General features: G+C 39.5%; 2 protein-coding genes across 2 annotated transcripts in view; one reads left to right on the plus strand and one right to left on the minus strand.

Moving 5' to 3' along the window:
- The window catches only part of OTOG (otogelin), a gene marked incomplete at its 5' end in the record, with an annotated part of 107,658 nt that extends 106,259 nt beyond the window's left edge, over positions 1 to 1,399 (minus strand). The window contains one exon of the mRNA XM_082059239.1: positions 1,315 to 1,399. Within this exon, the coding sequence (XP_081915365.1) occupies positions 1,315 to 1,399 (85 nt within the window). The remainder of the gene's footprint in view (positions 1 to 1,314) is intronic.
- A 5,714-nt stretch (positions 1,400 to 7,113) lies between these two features.
- The window catches only part of USH1C (USH1 protein network component harmonin), a gene marked incomplete at its 3' end in the record, with an annotated part of 48,223 nt that continues 29,377 nt past the window's right edge, over positions 7,114 to 25,959 (plus strand). Inside the window, exons 1-11 of the mRNA XM_082058293.1 lie at positions 7,114 to 7,169; positions 11,020 to 11,087; positions 13,083 to 13,226; positions 13,801 to 13,939; positions 21,052 to 21,160; positions 21,269 to 21,293; positions 21,989 to 22,046; positions 22,767 to 22,870; positions 24,122 to 24,206; positions 24,626 to 24,685; positions 24,967 to 25,023. Of these exons, the coding sequence (XP_081914419.1) occupies positions 7,134 to 7,169; positions 11,020 to 11,087; positions 13,083 to 13,226; positions 13,801 to 13,939; positions 21,052 to 21,160; positions 21,269 to 21,293; positions 21,989 to 22,046; positions 22,767 to 22,870; positions 24,122 to 24,206; positions 24,626 to 24,685; positions 24,967 to 25,023 (885 nt within the window). The 5' untranslated portion in view covers positions 7,114 to 7,133. The remainder of the gene's footprint in view (positions 7,170 to 11,019; positions 11,088 to 13,082; positions 13,227 to 13,800; positions 13,940 to 21,051; positions 21,161 to 21,268; positions 21,294 to 21,988; positions 22,047 to 22,766; positions 22,871 to 24,121; positions 24,207 to 24,625; positions 24,686 to 24,966; positions 25,024 to 25,959) is intronic.

A 25,959-nucleotide genomic window follows, 5' to 3' on the forward strand; every position in this document is an offset into this window, starting at 1 on the left:
TGCCAAGATGCAAAATCCTCAAGCAAATGCCCAAACTGGTGGCTACAAGTACCCAATCCTGCTAAACCATAGATTACGCACACAAAAAGCATTCACGGACTACCTCAGCAAAAAAAAACCCAAAAATGTAACAAACAAAAAACCTCCCAGCATGGAAGAGATACAGGACAGGTAATTTAATGACATCTTGGCAGCAATCCACATCTTTAGTGTATATCACTGCAGGAGCAGATTGCCTTGCTGAAAAGTCTTTATTAGAAAGTATTAGACAGTCTTTCAAATTATCAAACTAGAACCAGGTGTCAAGTTAAAGCTAGGTTAAACCCCATGATAAATTGTCACACTCCTGTAATCCTTTTAGAGCAATCAAGGTAGAGCTTCCTTACCCTGAAGGCTTGTATGAGCTATATCAGCTTTTTTCTTCATAAAAATAATTATGCAGAATATAACAGACAATTGAAGTTATTCCATATAGAAGCATGAATAACTTACTCGATGATCCACATTTCATCCTGTCAAGTCTCCCCTTCTGAGACAAGGATATCGTAGTAGATGAAGCATTAGAAACTGCCACTCCAGATCCCTTTCAGAAAGAACAAAGAAATCAGCAGCTATAACCACAACACCTTAAGAATCTCTTCACAGTCTATCAGCAAATTTACCATTTTTAGTAAGCCCATTGCTGCATATTGGCTTACTAAAAAGTTATTAAAAAAACCCTTGTAAAGTAAAAAGTAGTCACTCTACTCAGGACTCCAGTAAAGCAGCATCAAAGTACATTATGCCTGAAGACAGCAGGCAGATTTTAAGCCAGTTAAGCCAAAATGCCTAAAACTGCATCTCCAAACAGTCCTCTGTGCACTTCTGCATACTCCTTTTATTTTCAATCACAGCCTCTACACCATCAGGTGGATTTTAACATAATACTCAGTATAAACATTCTGCTACATCACAAATTCTTAAATCTGCTTGAGAAAACGGAAGAGCAAACCTGCTTAGCCAAGTTACAAAAATCCATTGATATTTTGTCATGATGTGGTTATATTGCCATATTCACAACAGGTGCAGTATGCCTCCTAATTAGTATGCTTTTGTTAAAACCACACTGCTCACCCTCTCTGTAACCACTCATCTTTGTTCTAGGCCTGCTTACATCTAGGCTGAGTAACACTTTTCTCGATTTAGCGTGAACTTTACAATCCTCAGAAGCCAATTACTTATGATAATAAGTTTTTCCCTATTAACTGTGCTGGGTTGGCTGAGATAGGGTTAATTTCTACTCTGTCACATCTAGTCAAAGGGGGTATTCCATACGAGATAAGGTAATGCTCAGTTGCAAAGGGGGCAGTCGAGGGTGCCAGTCTCCCTCTGGGCTTGGTGCTTTTCGCGTTTCGGACATGAGCCACCGCTGCTTATGAGCAGGGCACTGGGACTGCCATGTGGTGGTTGCACTGTGTGTCCACTGCTTTGCAGGTTCTGTTTGTTCATTTTTTGTTTGTGGGTTGCTTTTTTTTCCCCCCTCTTCTTTCTTCACTGTTCTGTTCAGCTGTTCTTATCCCAAATCCACAAGTTTTGCCTGTATTTTCTGATTCTCCTCCCCATCCCACCCAGGGGCAGGGCAGAGATTAGAAAGCCACACATGGCTTAGCTGCCAGCTTTTGGCATGGGGGGAAGGCTGGGGCTGAACTACAACATCAGCAAAGCAACTAATTACATTTACCTAGCTTATTTAATAGAGTAATACAAATGTTATAGCCATTTCATATTATTTCTTCACTTCAACTCATGAAGAGCAGCAGCTATATCCTCTAAAATGTTCATATTTCAGTGACATGTTAATCATATAGTTTTAATTAAGGAAAATCAAGTGACAAACACAGTAACTGTTGATAAACATCATTAGCTACAATGTATGATGTCTACAGTGATACAAATTACCGAGCAAAATATTTCCAAAAAGACATCATAAACACCACCAGCTACGTCCACATAATTTTACCTAGGGACTTGGTTAGATTTATTGCATTTAATTTTCATGCCCTAGCATTTTATCATTCACATATCTTAATCCTGTGTATGATTCTGTAAAGTATTTCTAAAATAGGTGTTTTCTGCATTCTAGATACCTACTTATACATGACTGAGAATTGATATTGGAATCTGCGTCAGTAACTAAGTCTTCATGGACAGAAAATCCTGCAGAGGGCTAAACTACCATTGTTTAGAATTGCTTTATCCCTTTCTCTAGAGGAAGCTTATTAAAAGCATGAATATGTAAAAATGCACTATTGTTAGTTTTAAACAGTTCAAATAGCTAGTATAACTGCTGTTCAGGTTCTTACCTTTTAAAACCACTATTGACTTGTTTTTCCTTTCTCCTAAGCATATTTCTTACTTAAGTTTTCTGCTCAGTAGCTTAGCATAGAAGGAAACAAAAGCACCCATTACTGTATCTTGAATTCCTGGGAGGGGGCAGACCTCAATCCGCAAGCATTTGCTCTTATCCGTGGTTGATTTTGTTACCTGTTTGCAGTTATGAGGCACATTTTTCTCTCTGCTGAGCTCTTCCCAGAAAGAGCGGGAAGAAAGCAGAAAGAAAGGCAACTCCTCTGTGGAGCCACAAACAAGGGCTCCAAACCAAACTCTCTTCTTCCCACATCCCACCCTCAAACAAGGGAAAAGGAACCACACACCATAATTACATTTCAGCAAAATGCCATGACTGATATAGTTGGTTGCCAAAATAAACCACATCCATAAACCAATACTGAGTGTAGCCATCTGATACAGCCAGCCCATTGACTTTTACTGAGAAGTGAAAAGGCTCCCAAAGCAATTACTGCTGGATGAACCAGACCAGACCTTTGCTTTCCTTGAAAAAGGATGCTTCATACAACATATAAGTATTTCCGAACAAGCTGAAGCTCTAGCTGCTGTCTTCACTTGCTACTTAAATGCTTTAAACCTCAAGTATCCTTCGGTTCATGACTGACACTCCTTATGGCTGGGATAAAACACACATTCAACACTGTTTGAAAGACAAGTGCTGAAGAACCACATTGAATATAACAGCCATCAGAAATACCGATGGTACCAGTACAGATACGATCAGGTAAGATATGAGAAATACATTAGTCCCATGACAACCAGAACTCCCATCCCTCAGACCAGCACCACCAGCCACCCCTCAGAGGAGTCTCCCCACACGCCAGCACAGTGCGGGAAAGTCAGGTGCCATCTTGGGTCACGAGGAACAGCAGCATCGTTTGAGGACACTGACCGTGGGAAGGGGCAGCCCTCCTCACAGGGGCCCCCACAGAGAAAAGCCACACGTCCTGGCAACCTCATCTCCCCAAAGAGACATAGGCACCCCTTCCCCAGCGCCCGGCCCCACCGTGCCCACCCTCCACCCTCACCGCACCCGGCCCGCATCCCCTACCTGCGTTGCCGCAGCAAGGCCGTCCCCTCTCCGAGGTCCCGCGGCGCTGCCTCGACTAAGGGCAGGAGAACAAGACAGGGTTTGCTCGGCCCGGGCAGCCCACCCTGCCCAGGCAGCCCGACCTGCCTCAGGGCTGCCGCCCACCAGGAAGGAGACCGGCTAGGCCCCTCCTAGCTCTCACCTGGGGAACGGTAAATCCCCACCGATGGGGGGCTGCGCCTGGGCGCCCCACGGAGAAAGGGCTGGAAGGTAAAGGCAACAGGTTAGTGATGGCCGGGACTGCCCTGTCCTGTCCTGTCCTGTCCTGTCTTGTCCTGTCTTGTCCTGTCCTGTCCTGTCCTGTCCTGTCCTGTCCTGTCCTGTCCGTCCCGCACCATGCCCGGCGGGAGGCTCACCCAGCAGCAGCCAGGCGCACAGCAGCGCCCCGAGGAGCAGCGGGGTCTCCATGCGGGCGGTCAGCGACTGCCCGCGGAGCTGCGGCTCCCAGCACCCGCCGCTACCTGCGCCCTGGAGCTCATCCCGCCCTCCCGGGCGGGGCGGCCTGCGGGCTTATCAGCCGCCCGCTCGCCCTCCGCCCCCCGCTCTTCCCCGAACACCCACCCCGGACACCGCCCCTCGCCCTGCGATGGAGCTGCCGGCCTCGGGGTAGCCGCGCTGCTCCAACCCCACCAACACTTTTCTTGGAGCTTCTGTGCCGGGCGCTGGCCTTGTCGGCTCCTCGCGTTTATTTCCACTTTTCTGCTCTTCTGGGGTTTAGGAAACGATGAGTGTTACGGTTTTGCGGCTGAAAGCTCCGCGGTGGAGTGCGGTGTGAGGCTGCACCTCTAGCGCCAACACACGGGGGGCTTCACCCTTGCTCCCGGGAACATGGCACGGCTGAAACCCGCAGCTTGCAGAGCTGCCCGCTGTGCTCACCGGCAGCGGTCCTGGCCGTGCTTGGCACGGGGCACTGGCCCTAACCCACCGAAACAGGTGTCAGAGCTTCAGTAATGAAAGACATGAGTAAGACATGAACTGAATGCAGCATGTGGCTAATGTGTATCGATTATCTCCATAGCTCTGACACATTTTTTTTCACTATAAATTGACACTCTTGGATTTGGAGCTCTCTGTAGACCCCTTCCCAGGTTTATGATTTTTAAATATTTTTTTCTTGTGATTCAATTTGCTGTTTGTTTTATCTTCCATTATTTTTCTTCCCTATTCCTATCACTATGACCTTTTTTCTTTTCCCTTTCCCATCTGCTGCTGCCTCTCTCCCCATCATTCTTCAGGTTTGCGTATCTTATAACAAAAGCTTTAGAAGCTGCCCGTACTAGGTGAGAAACTGTCTCAGATGAAAAGGGGCCTTTTCTGACTGCTTTGGGAAGTCTGTTAACAGTAAGTCATTAAAAAGATCTCTTTTCTGCCTTTGTAATTTGTCCCTGTGGATTGTGTTTCTTACTGCAACAAGTGTTTTATTTCTAATGAAATGATGGAAAACTAGTGATGTTTTTACTGAGAATTCTGTTCTCTCCTGTAAATGTTGGATGGAGAATGTGTATGAGAGAAAAGAAAGTGAAAGAGAAAAAATATTCTTTAACTTAGGTACAGCCTTTTCCCTGTAACCCCAAAAAGATTTTTAGAATGGTGTGCTAGCCTCAGCCTGTAGCAGAGTCTGTCTACTCTGAATGCATCACGCACTTGGCTTTGGGGAGCTCTCTCTGGTCCCGATTACATGAATGGAAGTAGAGAAAGTAGATCAAAAGCAACAGGAATCAGCTTACACAACATACATTTTAATGTATTTCTTTGCCTACTAAATGTCTGCTCACTTTATTCACTTTCCCTTGATGCCAGCGGTAACAAACAATACCTGAAACTAGTTTAAAGCTAATTTAGATGCAATTTGATTTCTTGCTATGAAAGCTTTCATTTTCCAAAACTAATAAACAGTCATAATTACATCATCTTTTCATATGGCATATGTGAAGTAATGGTAACTTCAGACCCATCTTGTAAATGTACTGATTATCAAATTTCCAGTTTGGGAGCGTAGCATAGCTTTGTGAGTTTGTTTTCTTTGTATTTATGCACAGTAGAGCACGGGAATTCATGTAAGAGAGCTGACTAACAGCCGAATAAGTTCATTATCCTGTAAGTGGTTTTCATACCACCAAATGAAGTTAATTCTACAATATTTTACTACATAGAGGAGTTTCAGACTCCTGGAAACATTTTCTGGATGATTAAAGAAGTTACTTTTTTTTCAAATGTACATACCTTTCAGCTTGTGAAAGATGTACTCTTGTAAAGTCTTCTAGAAGCACTTGATAGATATCAATGACTGTTACAGTCTATACGAAATTTAAAGGAAACATACATGGTATTTTATGTGTCCTTTAAATTTCATGTATCTCCTTCCTTTTCAAATATAAGACTATGTTGTTTTGCATATGTGGGGAAGGATTTCTACAGCTAAGTGTCTAATGCTTGGATAGAATAGCTTTTCAAAATTGTATGGTACTGGAACTTAGGTAGAAGACAAATAATTTGTGTACTAGTAGTTGCACTTTTAAGAGAAGATTGTTTTCTGAAAACGGCTTTTGTATTTGTTTGTATGCAGGTTTAAAATGCATTCTTCTCTTATTCCTGACACCTGATATGAGAAATGGGTACTGTACATACCATTGAAATGTTCTGATACAGGAAAGCCATCTTCTGAAAGGGGTAAGAGCAATTTCTAAAGTGCTGGTGTAGCTTACAAAGCTTATCACACAGAAATAATAAAACAGATTTCAGTTTGTATTTGACAGTATGGAATTTTTTAATGATGCCTTTATATGTATTCGTACAAGTTTCCACACTGTTGGAAGGAGGAACAGGAAAGGTAACTGTGCTTACATAAACTCCACTCTCTCTAGAGTTATGTGGGTAAAGCTGTTTCTGCTGGGAGACTGAGGGGCATAGGTGAGCAGATCTCCTCCACTTGCTTCCAGCCTTGATTTGCAGAAGTCTTTATTATTGTGTACTGCTGGAGGGAAAGTGGGAGAACAACCAGCCCAAGACAAAATAACCTGAAAGAGATTAGTCTGAAACAGGCTCCTCCTTTTCAGGTGCTCTGAGCTCGATTCTTAGGCAGTTACAGGAGGCATGTCAGAGGCTACGTTTGTAAGAAACAATATTCTGTTAGTGGGAAAGGCTGGTGGAAGTCGAACTTAGATAAGTGATACATCAGATTCACCCTGCTTACCTAAAATTAAAATTAAAAAAAATATATATTTACTTTAATTTGTTGAACCACTTTTCCCACCCCCTCCAGGTGTTAGGGTGCTTTAGATTTCACATCTTCATGCTTTTGTTAATTAATCGGCTAGTGACATACATACCTACAAATACAAAAGACAAATTTAGATGTGAGGTCTGTACCGTATGAGAATCACCAGTTGTAAAAATAAGCCTGGCACTGGGGCGGGGGGTGCTTTTCTTTCACTTTTTCTCTTTTGCTTTGCGCTTGGACAGCCAAAGCCTGGGGTTGCGGGGAGGTTATCGCTGCCCGGCGGCTCGTACCGCAGGTGCGGGAGCAGCGGCAGGGGCCGGGGCTGCTGCTGTAGGCGGCGGCGGGCGCGCCTCCCACCGCCCCGGGGCGCGGCCTCCCCGGCGCAGCCGCTCCGCGCAGCGTCCGCACCCGCGCAGTGCCCGCACCCCGCGTACCATGGAGCGCAGGGTGGCCCGTGAGTTCCGGCACAAGGTAAGAGAGCGGGGCCGCGGGTCCACGGACACCAGGGGTGGCTTTACCGAGCAGACACAGGCTGCGGGCAGAACTGCCACCCGCGGCCTGGGGCTCGGCTCTTGGCGCCGGGAGGGCCTGGGGCGGCTGCCCGAACGCTGCCTCTGTGCCACAGTGAGCGACGGGGAAGGGAGAAGCTCGGGGGACTTGGCGCTGCTGTGCCAATGGTGCAGAAACGCGGGTGTCAGCCTGCTGTGAGGGGCTGCTTTTAAAACTTAAGACCCTTAAAGAGCGAGAGAAAAGAAAGAACATTCCCCGGTGCGTGAGCTTTTTCAGGCCTTGATACAATTTTATTTTATATCATGTAAAAAATGTTGCACACAGTTCAAGGAAGGCAAAGTGCAGGTGCTGTAGTCCAGGCCTAGGCGGGTCACATTTGCAGACCTGCGCTGCCAGCCGGTACTCGGGGGACTTCAGAGCCACCTTAACATTCACCAGTGCAATTGTGTGTGTGCAGTCATGTGCAAATGCACTTGATACATGGAGCGACTCGGCCTGCCTGGCACGTCGTTTTGTCATTTGCCCAGTTAAATAAGTGCTTAGCAGAGTGCAAAACTACATGAGCAAAGTAAGTTCAAAAAGCCCAGTTTAAGGAAAGGAAGAGAAAAATGATTAACACGTTTAAGAGATGTTTTTGAATATCCATTTAGGATTCTGTCACACTAAAGCTTTCAGTACTGTTTCATGTTTGTTTTGTTGGGGAGGTTGTGGTTGGGTTGGTTTGGTTTAGTTTTTTTGTCAGGTAGGGAATGAATTTTTTGAGAAGTAATGTAATGTGTTTTATAGAAGTATCATCTGGTAATAAGCTCATTAACTAAAGACTTGTTAGAATCGAGGAGGGGTTGCAAAAAACCCCACCTATATGACAAGTTCAAAAACGGTAAAGACCTGGATACTCCATAGTGATGACTATAACCATTTAGTAGGTTATTTCTGCCTTGCGACCTATTACTGTGTAACTCAACAGTGGGTTGCGCAACATATCTATAAAGACTGCTTCCTAGGCAGATAGTTACCATCTTGAACTTTAAACCTTTTCCCTTTCATTGCTGCTATAATTCATAAAACGTTCTAGTCACACCCCTGATAATGTAAGACTTATTGTCAGCATTTGGTGGCGCAAATAAGTAGGATGCAGATCTGCGTGAAAACTTTACCTGAGTTAGAGGATACTGGAACAAATATTTTAAATAAATTATTTTGTATCATCCTGCTTTTAGTGGGCTCTGTGGCAATTTTGGTGTCATGGATACTTACTTTTTGTGTGTAAAATCAGTGAAAATACTCAGCCACAGGATCTGAGTTTTGTCCTTTTGTGACTTTCATATTTCTTTTTATTAATTTTAATCAGTTCTCCATATTAACCAAGCAGCAATTAAAGTTTCTAATATATTCTAGTTTTTCCATTTCCCTCAACAGTTTTTCAAAGGCTGTGTAGCTTAAATAGAGCTCTGTATTACTCTTTCAAAGCTGACAGATTGGGCTACAGTACTGCTTTACTGTAATCTGAACTCTTTTTCCTCACAAATTCTACTGAATAAATTTATGTAGACTTGTTGCCAGATTTTATTTTTCTTTTTGTATGCAGGTGCAGTTTTTGTGATGATTCCTTATTAATTTATATGAAGAACAGTGCAATTTATATAGGGAGAAACAGAGCATAAGCAACTCTGTGTGTGTGTGCGTGTGTGTGTGTGTGTGTGTGTGTGTTACAAGATTGTAAATTATACAACTACTACAAAAATAACCTTAGATAATCACAGAAAGGCTGAGGTTGGAAATGACCTCTGCAAGTAATCTGCTCCAACACCCTGCTCAGGCAGGGCCACCTAGAACATATTGCCCAGGACTGCATCCAGGTTTTTAAAATATGCTTAGTTTAAAAGCTGTGAAGTAATCTGTCCCATACATCCATAGTTATTTTCTCAAGAAATAGACATACTTCTCTGATCCAAGTTACACCATGTCACCACTGTTGTTTTTTTTTTTTTCTTAACAAGCCAGGGCATGATCTTTTAGGATTTATTAAATTAGAGTCAGCTCTTAGAAGCTGTTTATGAGCAGAGTAAGACTTTGTCCCAAGGGGTTAATGAATTAGGAAAATGGAGAGAGATGCAAGTGGCTACAATGAAGTGATAATTGGTGGAATAGAAGGCAGCAGGAGAAGAATAACCTAATTAGAGAGATGGCCCAGGAAGATTAACCCAGCTGTAGCATTCTGAATCTGTAAGAAGTCACTGGGGTGTTTGTTTGTGTCAGAGTATGTTGCTGGCGAAGGGTGAGAAGTGCAGGATTCAGACAGGAAGGCTGCATATTTTATGTGAAGAAATGGCAGAATTTACATGTAGACCACCAGTTCTTGAGTGGGAGTGGGGCTGTGTCCATCAGCTGGCCCATTGGAGAAACCTGTCATGTTGTTACTGGCTGCTTTCCCAGTCAGGAGCAGAGGTGATTGTAGTTTTGCTCTTTGCTAAGTTTGTTGTGCTTAAACATTTAGTGTTCTTCATGAGACAGCTCATACAGTACCTTAGCTCGTACTAGAAATTGAGTTCTGTGCACCAGAACTGAAGCTGATTTTTGTGTTTTATATTTCCTGATGGGGAAGGGGAACACGGATGTTGGATTTATTTTTACAAGTTACCACCTTTGCTTTGAGTCTGCCTACAATATTGGTGAAACAGTCAGTTTTGATTGTAACCATTTTGTTTCCTTTTAAGGCAGACTTTTTCTTCTGTTTTGAAATTCACTGTGAATAAACTGGTTTACTCACTAGTATTGCTGTCAAGCAATCTTGTTCTGCATGTAGCTTTTTGGCCTTTAGGTATTTTCAAAGTGTACTTTTTCGGAGGAGAAAAGTAATAGAAAACCACTTTTATGTGAAGTCTTAATGGTTTTAGGGAGCCAAAGGGGAGTATGAAAAATGTATTTAGTTTACAGTGCAAACTGTTGCAAACCTAGAAAGAAAGGGCCTCTCTTTAAGTATGCAAATTGGTCCTCAGACTTCATGTGACAGTAATATTAGCCTTTAGGTCAGATGTAAATTGTTTTCCTAAACATTAAGCTTGTCCAAATGTAAAACTAATGTGATGTGACCTCTCACTGCAACTAAGATGAGTAAGGGGTCTCACTGTCACTGAATATAAATTGAACTCCTCATATGAGAATTATTGGGTGTTTTTTGGTTTTGTTTTTTCCTTTATTTTACTGTAATTATCCAAGAGCAGGCATAGTAACATGACACTGGTTTAAGTAAACGTACTATTAGTGGGGGAGGAAAGAATAACTAGCAAGTTCTATCAGTTAAGAGCCGGAGCACAGAGGAACAGAAGTGCAGCAGTTTGCATAATGTTATAAGTGAGATCCTGAAATCAGTGGTTTGGGTGATAGAACATAGATTGTAATCGTCTCAGTGTGGTGCTTTTATCTGTGACAGCATGTGCTATATTAATGAATGGCCAAAAAGGTTTCTGAAAACATTTATTCAACAGTACAGTGATTATCAGGTAAGGCAAATATGATAATGTTGTAATAATATTACTGCTGCGGGGAAGTCTAGCATACGGAATATGTTGGTATTTACCACTTTGTCCAGTTGTTGTAAGACTAATTTTAGAAGGTCTTCTTACAAGTTTCACATGTGAGGTAATGCTCTGTTGCAAAATTGTGTTTATCTTTTTTTTCCTAAAAAAAAAAAAAAGTCTTTTGCTGTGGAAATATTTTCTCTATGGCTTAGGAATTTGTGAAAAACTGATACGTTCAACATTTGTGACTATTTAGTCAGAGATTTACTATAATGTCCTTGGGTTTTCAGGTTAATCTGCTAATTGACAATGAAGCGGAGAAGGATTACCTTTATGATGTGCTGCGGATGTACCACCAGTAAGATCTAGATTGATATATGTTTGTGTAGAATTTTACTAATGTTTTTAAATTTAGAGAATGAATATTCAAGATTTTAAGTGGTCTTTCTATGTACTGCTAGAAAAGTAGCTGAAGTAATAGTTTTATCCTGTGTAATAAAGTCTTACACTTTTACAGCATAGCCTACAGACAAGGAAGGAGCATGCCTGTAATAACCCATAGCGCTACTTTGGGTTTATGAGTTGGCAGTTTTGTAAAAGAATTTGGTGGATTTGTATTGGGTGGAAGGGAGAGGGGGAAGCACCTGGATGATAAAACTGCTCTTAGGAAGCAGGAAGAGAGCATTAGTCAAATTAATATTTCCAAATAATGTTTGTTTATTTGCAACAGAGGTTTTAATTGAGTTTGCTTCTCAAAGGTTTTTGCTAACTCTTCAGATAAAACAATATTTGCAACTGTTTTATCTGAAAGCTGAAACAATTTAGTCTGAGAATTTGTTTGGCATGTTTAACAACTCTGGCTTATTACAACGTAACAGGAAAAAAATGGTAAGGTGATAGACCTATTACCAGTCCTTTTGCTGAACTGATTTAAGCCACTGTTGCTTAGGACCTATATAATTGCAAATGAGATCAGCCTCTGATCCATTGTTTTCCAAAGAAGATGAGAATGTATTTTCCACTCATCATAGACAAGTGGCTCCAATAGACGTTGTTTCCATTCATATCTCAATTAATGGCATCTCAGCTGAGTGAAACGTAGACGTTTCCATCTGATGTTTGCACTGAGCTATAGTTGTGGTTGTATTCAGCTGCATATCTGATTCCGTTTCACTCAGGTCTGTCTAATTGCTTCTTCGTTCATAAAGCCTGTTGTTTGGAAAGCAAGTTGATTCAGTACCTTTTAATTATTTAAAATCTTCTTGCAGTTACAAAATTAACAATGCATATAGTAACTTTTTTCAATTTCCAAAATTGCAATGACTGAAGCAAAGTTTCCAATATCTCTGTGAACATATGTTGATGATGTATCACTTGTTTTGAATATATTATGAAGTATTCCAGGGCAAAAATGTGTGATTGCTGTTGGAGTTAACATTTAACGTGTGCTTCACTGTGAATAACATTTCCAAAAGTATTTGGCCTCTAATCCCATGTAATATGTGTTCCTGATCTATATTTTCATTGCATATGCCTCAGAAATATTGTATGCCAAGAAATGTGAATTATAAGAGAGGGAGCAGCAAAAAAATATAGACTAAGTTTAACTGGATGTTTTGTAGGAATAGTTCCACTGAACATTTTGGAATTGTTCCTCAACTCTCACAGCTGGGTAACGAAGTACATTTTCTAGACCTATATCTATCTCAGTGCTGACAACATCAAGGAGACTACTTTGCATAGTTTTCATAAAACAGATGTTCACAGTGGTTTAACTTCTGTAGATTTTGTTCATTGGTTGATGGCCTTTCAATCTAGATTTGAAAAAAACCCAAACAACTTAAACCAAGTCTTCAGCTACTGAGTATTGTGATTTTATTTTTTTCCTGGATCAAAACAATTTGTCCGTTCCCTAAGTTCACGAAAGGAAGGAGCTCATAGCCTGGATTCACTTAGAAGGATTCCTAACTAGTAAGGAAAAAAAAAATCTGGTAGGCAGGTGTATCTGATGTGGAGTTATTGCCAAACTGTTCCATACATGTTTTGGGAACTTTGAAAATGAAATTAAAGATGTCATCTATAGAAGTGATGTTCATGACCTTAAAAGATAAAGGCAGTATATAGGAGATTTCAGTTGTTTTGAAGCAGGTAGTTGTTAGTGCTCTTTGTTTACAGAAGCCCTGCTTTCTAAGGGGTTATTTTGCTTTGGTTAAACCAATATCTGTGTGAATAACTTTTTTAGTAGGTTGAAGAGACATGCAAATACTGAAGCCACGTGTACAGCAAGTTATTAATGATGCTTTGTGTTGGTGTGTTGATTACCTGTGCTTGTTTTCTCACTGTGTTTTTGTAGATCTATGAATCTCCCAGTGCTTGTGGGGGACCTAAAACTTGTGATTAATGAACCAAGCAGATTGCCTCTATTTGATGCTATCCGCCCGCTTATTCCTTTAAAACACCAGGTGGAATATGATCAACTTACACCCAAAAGATCAAGGTAAGAGTAAGCAGAACAATGCAGCTAATTTAAATACAAGCAGAAAATACTGAGTTTTCAGAAGAATTCCAAGTAAAATATTGGTCACTTGTGCAGAGCTGGGCATAATTATTTTACTTCTGCTGTATTTGCTAGCAGTACAGTTTTGAGCTACCTGAAATTATTTGTTAAGTACAGGCTGTTTCAAAAAGATGGATGCAATTTGAAACTCTTACCTCTTGAAATTGGGTCCAACTTTTGAAACACCCTGTAGTTTAATCTAGTAAAAGCAGCATAAGGAAGTAAAATACAATGCTTTCCAGTTTACACAGTCTTTTCTCACTTTTCCTGCATTTCATAATAAAAAAATTCTTAGAGCTCTAACCCTCTAGAAGCAGACAGCTTCAATTATTTCAGATGTCTTATGAAAAATACTTGATGGCTTTAGCTAACACATATCCATCCAAACATCAGTCAGCTTGCTTTTTTAAATGCCTAAATGTTATAAGAGAAAAATTATGTCTAACTTCATATGAAACATTATTGCCACAAAGTATTATGCAGCTGAACAGTCAAGTATTTTCCATTTTTGCAGAAAGCTGAAAGAGGTGAGATTGGATCGTTTGCATCCTGAAGGACTTGGAATAAGTGTGAGAGGTGGAGTGGAATTTAGCTGTGGCCTCTTCATCTCCCAGTTAGTTAAAGGAGGACAGGCAGACAATGTTGGACTTCAGGTAAGAAAATTATATTTGTGGTTGCTGTGCTGCAGAAAGCCTTTTACTACAATATTAGGGCAGTGGGCACTGAGAATTGTTTCTTCTTTCTGGAGTATTTGCACTTCATGAGTAGCAACAGTTAAATATAAACAGAGGGGAAAAAAATCTTTAATTGGACTGGGGAAGAGTGTTTTAAGTTGCCAAATTCTGATTATATGTAGAACAGAGCATATAAACACAAAAAATGTTAATTCCACCTTGCACAGGTATAATTTGTGTAGTGAAGTGTTTATTTGAACCTCATAAATAAATTATGGTAGTTTTGGTTTATGCAATGGAAGTACATTAAAGAAAGAACCTATTTTTAACCATTTCCAGTATCTGTGTGCTGCATAGAATTGCACTTTCGGTGATTAATTTTTAGATACATGAACTGTAACAAGGTTTGCAAAAACAACTATATATAGAAACACATTTTTCTCTAAATCAGTACTTAGCAATTTGCATTAATGAAGTTGTGTGTTTGGGTTTTTTTTAATGTGTCACTTCTTGCTCATATTATCTTAGTGAAGAGAGAACTGTGCAATTGCTGTGGCAAATGTCTGCATCTTTGTGTGCTCTTCATGTTGATTAGGTGTATTAAAGGTCTGTGTTTCTGAGTAGAAAGTCTGATAGGCCTGGCTAATTTTAATTTCTCAACTGTGGATAGTTGCTGTAAGTATTGATATTTAAGGACTGCATTTAATACTAGTCCAAAATGTATTAGACTGGCATGATTCAATACAGTGTTTAATTAAAGATGTGTTTTGTAGATATGCTTCAGTGTAACCTCTCGACTCTCGTAGATTTAAAAAACAAAATCTCTGTTGACAAGGCAGTCAAAGCTAGGGTTCCATGCCTGTTTAATTCATGCTGAGAGCTTTCTAAAATTTAAAGAAATGTTTGTCTGCTTACATGCACATGCCCTTTTGTTTGTGCATTCATACCTGTATATCCCATTCGGAATCACCATTGAAGTAGTTCCATTTTCTGGCAGTGTGCTCTGGATAGATGCATGGCTGGGTCCCCGGGTGCTTTTAGAACTCCTTCTTAGAACAAAACTCAAGGAGTACACCCCAACAAATTCTGTGTTTAGTTAGAATTGAGAGAGTGGTATGGGGCACCTTGCTAGATGTGTCGGTCACCTGCTTTTAGGCATGGGATTTACCAGTGGGTACCTCTGGAAAAGCGCAGTGATGCACCCTTCCAGAGTTCATGTTACAAAAGCTCGTGTACCTCATGCACCACATTACACAGTAAGAATGGGAAACGTAGACCAGGATGGTGGTCATCTCAGAGATTCCAGCTGCATCCTTCCTCCACTGCTAGAAAACTGAGAAAAAGACAAAAAACAGTCACTTACGTGGCTTCTGAAAACATCTCCTTGAAAAACTGGAAGGTGTTAATGATGCTGAGCAATAAAGGATTTGACAGCCACTGTCTTTAACCATCATGCTGGTACATTAATCTTAAAACTGTGTTGCAGCTCTGCTTCTCTACTTGTTTCAGACTATATGTTTGGACATGATCGATAGACAAAGAGTTACGCTCCGTTGTTGTGCTACTATAGGACTGTTAATTTTCATTTTTCCTCGGAACACAAAAAGGCCCTGCTGGCTTTCTGTGACTGAGGTCATCGTACTACGTGTCGGTGACAGTGAATGGGCTTGTAAAGGATCTTCGGGCTGGCTTGTACAAATTGTACTGCAATTCAGAAGGTGGTTAGAGTTCAGCAGACAAAGTAGGGACAATAAGGGAGAAATATGCTTGAGACTGACTGTGAATTCATTAGGGTTAGATTATATGTATTGGTATCAACAGATAGTGCTTTGCAGCTTGTGTAACTGTCTGATTTCTGGGTTTTGATATGTGATGTTAAAGCTCAGCCTCAAGTGCCTTCATAATAGGTGGCACTAGGCACCATCTGAACCCTGCTGAATAACAAGAGCTGACAGGCAGTCCATTGTTCTAAATTGCTGTCTCACATTAAAGCCAACTGCTTCTGAAATTTCACCCACCTGCTTTATTTAACTAAATCTCTACACATTTTCTGTCCCAAAAATGCTGTCTGAGAAAGGTATAATGATCTTCTGTTACACCATCAGTTTTAAATCCTGCTGCTTTTTTAAAAAAAATTCCAATTCATTTCGCATGGCTTCTTCTTGAAGTATTTTCCAAGTTACAGTAAAATGACTGACTAATCATGAAGACTCACTGAGACATTTGTAGTTTCGACTAATTTTTGACTACAGTTTCTCTAAAAGGCAAATGTTTTGTCCTTTCATGAAGAAATGTACTTCATCTTTCCCCTACCGCCCCTGCTTTCTTATACTTAGGTCTGCAGGCATTCTGCTGAATACAAAGAGATGGAGATCGGTATGAATGATGAAAGTGGAAGAGGTATACAAAATGTGAAATTTGAAACAGTGATGTTATTATGTAAAAATGCTTCAGTTTCCTCAAAGCACTAACGATTGTATTTCTCATGGTAAAAGTTACAAATAATAGGCATTTTACTTGGGAAAAGTGTAGTGTGCAGCTTTTCTTTTGGAAGTCTGTCATCTCCCTGTTTGATAGGGAGAGGGGAAACAGTGATATATAATCAAATAATTGTTACTGGTCTACCCTGCTCAATCCTGCAGACTTTTATCTCTACTGTTTCTGATTGAGAAGGTTGGTGTGCAGTGATACCAGTACAAAAGTAACAAAATATATGAAAACAACATTATTATTATTATTGACACTTTTTTTTTTTTTTTTGCGGGAAAAGCTGTTAACCATCCTAAAGAGAAGCAGTTTGTTACGTGCCTACATGTCTCCTGTAGTTCAGCCTAGACTTGGGTATTTCTAAAGCACCATCACTAATACATTGTCAGTCAGTAACAGAAATGTCATTAGGATGAGTGAAGAGTACTAGACTGTCTTTTTGTTTTGTTTCTCAAGCTCAGCAAAGAGAAGTATTAAAAATACATATATGGTAAAAGCTCATTCCCATATGGAAGGAAAAAATAAAATATGCTCTTGGCCACATTTATGATTTTGTAGGTGTGTGCCTCTTGGGGAGATGATATAAGAGATCTGACTTGCTTAGTGCATGATGACTGCTCTGCTGATGCAGAAGCTATATGAAGATTCACAAATAGCACTGCCATTTGCAGTCCTAACACTGGGATGCTTCTCTGTGTTAGGGCACTGCAATTAACAACAGTAGCTTAGGTTACCCTTTAAAAAGCTGGGTTTGTGCAAACCAAGGCTCTGTGGTCTGTTATAGCCTGCATGATGCGGAAGATATGAGTGAAAGAGGGATCTTGAGCTAAGCTAAAAACAAACATAAAGCCCACCAACACAAATATGTAAGATCAACAGGAAAGTCTAGGTAGATCAAATGAGGTCAAGATTGTGTACTTGAGGTTATACACAAACTTCCAATATTTTTGCAAGTGAGTAATGCAGAGAGCGGACGGAGATGGGAATGGAGGAAGCTTTTTGAGTATTTTATTATTGAGGAGCTCAACCTTCCTTTGAAGAGCAGAGGTCACTCACTTTCATACCGCTTCCTGGAATAGCTGGCAGAATCCTAAATAGTTTAAGAGTCCTAATGGTTTTTAGGGGATATTAAGTCTTTATACATAGTGCCATAAGCCTGACTTATCTCTGAGCTACTTGGCTTCTCGGTAGTACAGTCGCATTGCCAGTGCTGATCCCAGTCCTAAAAATGCATTATTTACGATGGATTTCCTGAAGCTTTGAGGGCAATGGAAGAGTTCCAGGCTGAAATTCTTGGTTTTGGGTTGGGGAACTAGCTTAGATTTAGTGGTGTATTTGCAGAGGAAAGAGGACTGCAATGGCATGGATGCCAGGCATCCATGGGATGGATGGATGGGTAGGTGGATGTGGTTTGAAATGTTTGGAACAATTTGGTTAAGTGAATGTTCTTTCATAGCACAAGCTATCAGGAGTGTGACACCAGACTGCCTGTGCTTTTCTGTGTCTGATTTGGTGGGTTGTATGCTCCAAAGCCTTTAGTACTGACATATTTCCTCTCTTATTAAGGATCATGTTAAAAATCTGACTGGCTGAAGTGAAAACAGTGGAGGTGTTAGGAGTGCTGCAAAGTGCAGGCAGGTCGCTGCCTGGGGGAGATTTGGGGGAGCCCAGCAGGTGGAGCAGCAGGCCTGCTAGTTGGGGGCTCGGACCACAATTGTGTTCTGCCTCTGCAACCGTGTTCCCTCCTGTAGGACCGTCACATCTTGCATTTTCTTTGCTTTCGTGGTCTTCTGATGCTGTGTTGTTTCAGATAAAAATCTTCAAGTTCAGTGGAGAGGAAACTGTGGTACATGAGCAATGCTGGTACAGTGGATATGTTGTTAATGTTTTGTGTGCTGTTGCAGAGCATATGGCACTTCCCAGAAGAAGCAGGAAAGTTTGTGAAAGAAGTGGGTGATTTCCTCTCTTGCTGTTGCTTGCTTGTTTGTTTGGTATTTTTTGTGGTGTTTTGGGGTTTTGTTGTTACTGTTGGGGCGTTTTGTTTTATTTTTTAGCTGAACAGATCGCAACAGGAAGAACAATAATACTTATAACATAGGATTTTTTTCAGCAGCTGATGGCATGCCCAATGTCCTGTCACCCAAGGGTAGACCTGTCACTGTGTGTTAATGAAACAGACTCTAAGGCATAGGCCATATTGAGGAATTCCTGCTTCCAGTTCTACTCCTTCCTTTCACATAAGGCTTTTAGTGCTGAGCTGTGCAGTGCCAGAGGAGGAGTCTCCAGATGTGCCCTTTTTTTTCCCCCTAAAACTGTTAGCAAGGTACAAGGAAACTAGTCCTCAGTGACCAAAACTCTCACTTTTTTTTTTTTTTTTTTTTTCCAGGTACAGATATACTCCCATCAAATTTGTGTGATGGAGAACACAGTGGATACACTGTATGATTTAGTTAGTATGGCCACAGTAGTTTACTTACTCCAGTGGCAAGTCCTTTCAGTGACAGTAAAGTTGGAAAGTTTCTGTAGTGGAGACTAAAAGTATCTGACTCAAAAAAACCCCACACACTTATATTAAAAAAAAATCTGATCACAGAATTACCTAAGGTGACACAGTCTTGACAAACATGTTAAGGTTACAATATTTATTCTAGTACTGTTGTCAGTATTAGAATGAAGTTTTTAATTCTGTAAGCAGACAGTGGGTTTTGCACAATGTCATTTTTCTTGCACTGCATTAGTGGTTAGAGCTGAATGAAGCTTCTCATCTCTCCCTGTTCCTGGTGAGTCTCCTGTGCCACCTGCATTCTGCCAGAGCCAGCTCTTCTGATCTTCTGCAGCAGTGGTTGGCAGTGTGTTCACAACTGATCTCGGTACCAGGGGCTGGTGCACCAGGAGTCCCAAAGCAAGTGGATGAAACGGAAATTCCCCCCAGATCAGAACTACTATAGCCAGTCTTCATATTAACTGTCACCAAAGCTGTTATGATGAACCTGCTTCTTCCCCTAAACTTTTTAGTCAATGAAGATGTTCACTAAGATTGTAGAAATTATGCTCTTGATTTGTAGTATAAAGACCTTTTCCAAACCTAAAGTGAAAGCACAGAGCCTCTCAACAGAGCAATTGTAGATATTTTTTTAATGAGCATGATGATGCATTCCACACAGTTTTAGTTGTTCACAAGTAGTTGCTTTAACTCTCCTGAAACTTGAAATCAGCCTGATGCGGTACCAGCATGGAAAACTTAAGCCTGTACTGAAATTTGGCAGCTCGATACTTGAGTGTTTAAGTAAAAAATGTTAGGAAATAATTAACTAGGGATAATGCTGCTATGAAAGCAGACATATTTGTAAGGAGGAACACAAAGTTTCATTGATTTAAGAACAAAATTCTATTCTGTTGATGTTAATGAGAAAAGTCCTGTCAGCTATCAGGGTGGCATTTTGATAGATAATAAAAATTCACAGTAGTTCATAAGAAATGCTACTGGAGAGCAGTACTTGGCTTTGTTCTTGTGGAGATCAAAGTACAGAGGTATAAGAGGGTATTGTTGATGTTTTGTTGTTAAAGCCACTTCCTGGTAATCATTTGCATATACTACTGTGCAAAGGATTGATTAGCATTGCCTGTTGGAAGAGAATATGCATGAGCTTTCACACAGTCATGTCACGTGGTTCATGTCATGTAAAAGTCTTTGCTTATGATGCTCTAGCCAGGGCCTGGCATTTTTCAGTGTTATCTTGAGCAACTCATAAGATGCAACCTTAAATGAAGTGGGCAATGTCTCCATCACTGATTCATTCTCAGTCTACCTAGTGAAGGAGATAATTAGGCAGAGTTCAGAAAAAACCTGGAGATTTCTAGTCTAGTTACCATGTCATGTCAAATTTGGATTTACATTAGAGGAAGGGAAGCCTTTTGAAATAAGAGGTTTCCAATAACATAGTCATTTTATCACAAATAAACATTAGTACTATTAATTCTATTGTCTATTCCAATAATAAGATTTGAAATTTTATAGAAGCAGCTGGACACTTAGGGCACCCTGTCTATTCTACACTAGTGAAAGCTGTCAGGTAGATTTTTGGGGTGCTGCTGTTTGCTGATAAACTTTAGTGTGGTCCCCAGCGTGGCCTTTGGTTTGTGCCAGCGAGCATTCTCCATCAGTTCCTGAGCAATCTGGGTGATAACGTGTGCCAGGGCTGATAGCTGGGAGCAGGTTATGTGGCGCTTCCCTGCTTTGGGGGAATTGTCTTCAGTGCTGGATAATGGCCTTTGTGCTTAATTTATATACCAGAGCATACGTAGTTTCTGAGTAAAGCTGGCCTATTTGAGGATTAAACAATGAGTCTTGGAGATAAACTGAATGTACCATGTAGATCTGTTTCTACAGTTATTTGTCCATTAATCTGCCCTTTTGGTGTTAAATATTTAGATAAAACAAATACAGGTAAATCTGATCTAGACATTGCCTGAAATTCAAAAAGTGTTCAGGACTCAACATTACTAAATCTTTGCATCAAAATAATTGCCAGATTGCATCGTTGCTTAAAAACTTTAAAACATTAATTCACAAATTATTTTTTCTTCTTGTTTTCATTTTCAAGGTTGGAGATGAGATAGTTCGTATAAATGGATATTCCATTTCATCATGCACACATGAAGAAGTCATAAACCTCATTCGTACCAAGAAAATAGTGTCCATAAAAGTCAGACGTAAGTAACATAAAAAATTACCTGTGTCACTAAATTTTGCTATTAATAGATTACTAGTGATCTGTAGATAGTGTTACTTAACAGAGTATTTTTCTTTTTATTTTTCAGATATTGGCATGATACCTGTCAAAAGGTAATGCTATTTAATTTGAAAACAAATTACTCATTTTCACATAGCCTTTTCAATATCCAGAGAACCTCTGTGTTTATCTGCATATTTGAAAATGTGTGAATAGGCATCTCTGTAGCTGATTAAAATGTCACATCCTTTGTGATAAACAGGCACATGTCTTATTTGATGAATCTGTATGCCAGTTGCCTACTTAATTGAACAAATTTCTATTTCCTCATCACTCATGGATGTTACCTGAAAATGTCATTATCCATGCACCTAGCTTAATGGAGAGCTCCACTGCTTCTCTATGTATGTAGCATTTGATATTGCTGCAGAGCTTAGAAAAGTTTCAGTTTATTGTCCTCTTCTAATTTTTGTTGCAAAGGTGAAACTTGAAGCAGGATGTTTGAGAAATGTTAATAATGGGAGGTGTGTCTCTGCAGAGACATTAAGCTGTTCAAGTTGTTAGGATTATTTTCTCTGTCTTTGTTTCACTTGAGGAGGTTTTCTCAATTTTACATTTGACCAGCTTTACTAGCATAAATATTTGTTTTTCTTGATGTTCTATTTAAATTGCTGGAAAATAAAACAACTGTTGTGAATAGTATCCAAAGAAACCTGTGGATGCAAAATAGGCCACATTCCAAAGTGTCTTCTTGAATACATTCATATTTATTTTGTTCCCATTATTTTAAATTACTTTTTCCTTCCAGTTCAGCAGATGAACCCCTTAAATGGCAATATGTGGACCAGTTTGTATCAGACTCTGGGGTGAGATATCAGTATTTTCTTATGATGTCTTCTGGGAAATCTGTAATGGTTCTGAAACACTTTCTCCTCTGACCCTATCACAGAAATTATTGTATGTATTTCTATGATGCAATATCTTGTTACAAGTGCTCTGGGAGAAACATCTTTTGTGATATGAAATTATTCTGGAACCATTAGATGAGGAAAGGGCAGGATACAAATGAAATATCTTTTACTCAGTAATTGGTGCTTTATTTTGCATGAGCTTATTAACTTATTAGGCTGTAGTTCTATTGTATAAATTTTTAGGAGATTATTTGGCTTATCTATATTAGTGGAGGAATGACAAGTATGAATGCAAGTGACTTCTATGGGTTGCAGTGATGAAAAGAGACCACAATTACCATTCTTTTGCTTTCAGGAAGAAAGACTTAGTTAAATAATGAGCACTATCATGTATTTTTTCCAACTCTTTTGTCAGGGAACATCTAAATGATTATTTTGCCATATCACTTTCCTGCACGCTTTTCTGAAGGCAGTGTTTGACTATTTAAACAATCTTCTCCAAATAGAAAGTTCAGTCTTTCAGCTCAGCCATGCATCTCCACTGAAATGACATTACTTGGAGGAATCTTATCTTGATATTGGCAGGGTTTGATCCTGGCTTAATGAAGTTTTATTATAGTTGTGATAAGACTTCAACACAGAGTAACATCTGCAGCATTTTTCATCCCCCTGCAGAAAGGAGATGGCAGTGTCGCTGGTCTTGCTTCATCTGGAGGGAGAGACAATAAAGAGAAGAAAGTCTTCATTAGCTTGATTGGTACAAAAGGCATGGGATGCAGGTGGGTATGTGTTTTCTTATTTAATGACCCTGGTTTGTTAAGTGACACATCCAAGGCAATTATTTCCATCCTTCATTGATATCACAAAAATGGAGATCCACGCTGGATCAGGAAGGCAATCTGGAATCGAAGGATATCTGTCATTAGGCACACCTAATGTATTATTAGACAAATTATAAATACCTGTGTTACAAGTTCTAACTTAAAACAAAAGAAAATTAAATTTAAAAGTAAGAACACGCAGAAAGTGACTGTTTAATACAAGTTGTCATAGAATTGGATCTTTTTAATGTTTTTACATTTTAAAATACTTTCAAATGCTGCTGTGTGATGTAGCAAGTTCCAGCAGTGTCCAGTGTCATGTTCAGTCTCTGAACTTTGAGAGCTTTTTGTGACCTTTTTCATAACTGAGAAGCCATCACACAGCTCTATCCAGTTCCTGAAAGTAATGCTAAATTTGCTAGATTTTTAGAAATATGAACACAAACTTCTCAGACTCCTGTCCTTGCAGCTAGTTATGGAGGTTTGGGGGCAGAAAGGATATTGTAGGATTTCTTATAGATTTAGGAATATATAGTTGAAGTGATCAAGATGGAACTGCACAGAATATTTTCTGAAGCATAAGTTTTCTTTTGTATTATTTGGAAGATCTTGAGGTTTTAAAAAAACTATTTACAAACTTGCAGGGGTGGTTCAACATCACCTGCTGGATATATTCTCTACAAAAATCATTGCTGTGTTTGGGCCCACCTTAGAGTGCAGCTTAAAATTTCCAGGCTAGATGTTGACCCCTATTTGAAACATCCTTCTTTCTTCTAATAAATAACCCTGAAAAATACCATTGTATTATACTCATTGAACTGTGGTATACTATATGTAAAAGTGCAAGCAATTAGTAATTCTTCATTGTATTACATGATTGCTTTCCTATGTCATTAGTGTCCTAATCCCTTAGATAGTGTAGGTCAGTATGCTATGTTAGTTTCAATAGCTAAGGAAAAATCCAGAAGCTTGAATATTTTTCTTTTAGCTTTTTCTTAAATCACAGTTTTGTGGTATAAAGAAGAGAAAAATAGGATGATAAACTGTTGTGTGTTAGCAAATTTTGGTACTTGTTTCAGAGTAGGCTGATAACACAAAAACATTCTGTAATTGGGAAAAAAAAAAGAAAACAACTAAGGCTTTTTACTTTATTACGGTAATATTTTATAAATATTATCCTATAAATATTTGGGTTTTATATTACACCAGCATTTCCAGTGGTCCAACGCAAAAACCAGGCATTTTTATCAGCAATGTTAAGCCGGGTTCTCTTTCAGCAGAGGTGGGCTTAGAGGTGAGTATGCCACTTTCCAAGGTAGGTACTTCAAGGGAATCTTATTTGGTATTTTCTCCTCCAAGGATTCTGTATCACTGTGAAGTCCCTGACTGTAGGGTTTTTTCCATGGGAATGAGATACTATGTGGTTACATTTCAAATTAAGTTAGTTTCCTAATTTTTAAGAACATGAGAAGTGCTCCCCTGGGTCAGACCAGCAGTTCCTCAAGCTCAGTATTTAGTCTCAAACAGTAGCAGTAGGAAATGCTAATATGGGAGGATGTGCAAGCCTGGCCAATTTCTGGTCTGTTCTCCCTGTACGATGCCAGCACCTATGATGATTGTATTAAGAATGTTAAAGAGTATATCCCTTTCTGTTTACATCTAATATATGCAGTCATTTAGCATCCATACTAACATTTGGACTAACTCTTTTAGGTCGGCGATCAGATTGTTGAGGTAAATGGAGTAGACTTTTCTAATGTGGATCATAAAGAGGTAAGGTTGACTCTTCTTAATTCCCTGAATACGTAGTTGTCAGTTTATTAAGCATCTGTCTGTTTTTCCTGGCTCCAGAAATGTGTTTTGGTATCGGGCTACTTAACCAAAGAGGTCGTGTGTTGAACATGGGAATCTGGAGATTTGAATACATACCACTCTATTTAGTTCAGATAGCTCTTCTGCATATTCCAGCCTTGACAAACAGCATATTTCATCATATATATATGGGCTTTTTATCACTTAATTCAGACTGACTTTTGTTTTGTTCTAATTTGCAGGCTGTCAGAGTCCTCAAAAGTAGTCGTACTTTGACTATCTCTGTGGTGGCAGGCGCTGTAAGTAGTATATTTATAAAAGCAGAACACTTGTGAAAATTACTATGGGGCACATAAATGGTAAAAATAAATAGATAAGAAGTAAAGATGTGTTTCATTATCACGTCTATACCACTAAATTACGTTAAACAAAGGTAGTGTTGACTGGCTTTTGATTATTTCATTGGTAAATATCCACAGTGTTCTCAAGCAGTTTCATGACCGTGGGCAATGCAAAACCATTCCCTTGACAAGGAATTGAAAATAACTTTAACATAATGGATTCTTGTGTTGAAGAGCTTCTGTTCTAATAGATAGCTGCTTCTGCTGAAACATGAAAGGTGGATTGGAGTCAATTTTTCCTCATGAATAGCTGATCTCTTAATCTTATTGCTAATTAATTCCTTTTGTAACTATTTATCTGATCTCTTTAGTGTATCAACATATTGAAAATTGTTCAGTTTTCCATTTCCACTGTTTTGTACAACTGAACCATATGCCCTTGGGGTCTGATCTATAGCCAACTGAAATTAATTAAATCTTTCCACTAAGTTCAGTGTGATTTTCAATAAATGCTTTAATGTTATTACTGCTTTAATTCTTCTTATAGTAAAATGGGTAGTTATATACAAGAGGATACTCAAGTTCCATAGACTAATCGAAGATGTTTTTTTCTAATTGTCTTGCAACTGAATAGGGAAAACAAGGTTTAATAAATCATTTAATCTACTTCCTAAGAGCTCATGTAGGCTGTGTAGCTATGTTAAGGAATTAATGATTTAATTAAACTACTTTTGCAGTAACAAGATGCAGTTGTCCAAGGGCGTTGTAGGCATTGTTTAAACAAATGCTTCAGACTAGTTGATTAAGCTTCAGGAGCTCAACATCCTAAGGACTTTAATTTCAACTCCCAGGTGCATTACCAACTATTAGAAAAGATGGGATCTACTCCAGCAC

Source organism: Streptopelia decaocto, assembly GCF_964273445.1.
Source record: "Streptopelia decaocto genome assembly, chromosome: 7".
Lineage (NCBI taxonomy): Eukaryota > Metazoa > Chordata > Aves > Columbiformes > Columbidae > Streptopelia > Streptopelia decaocto.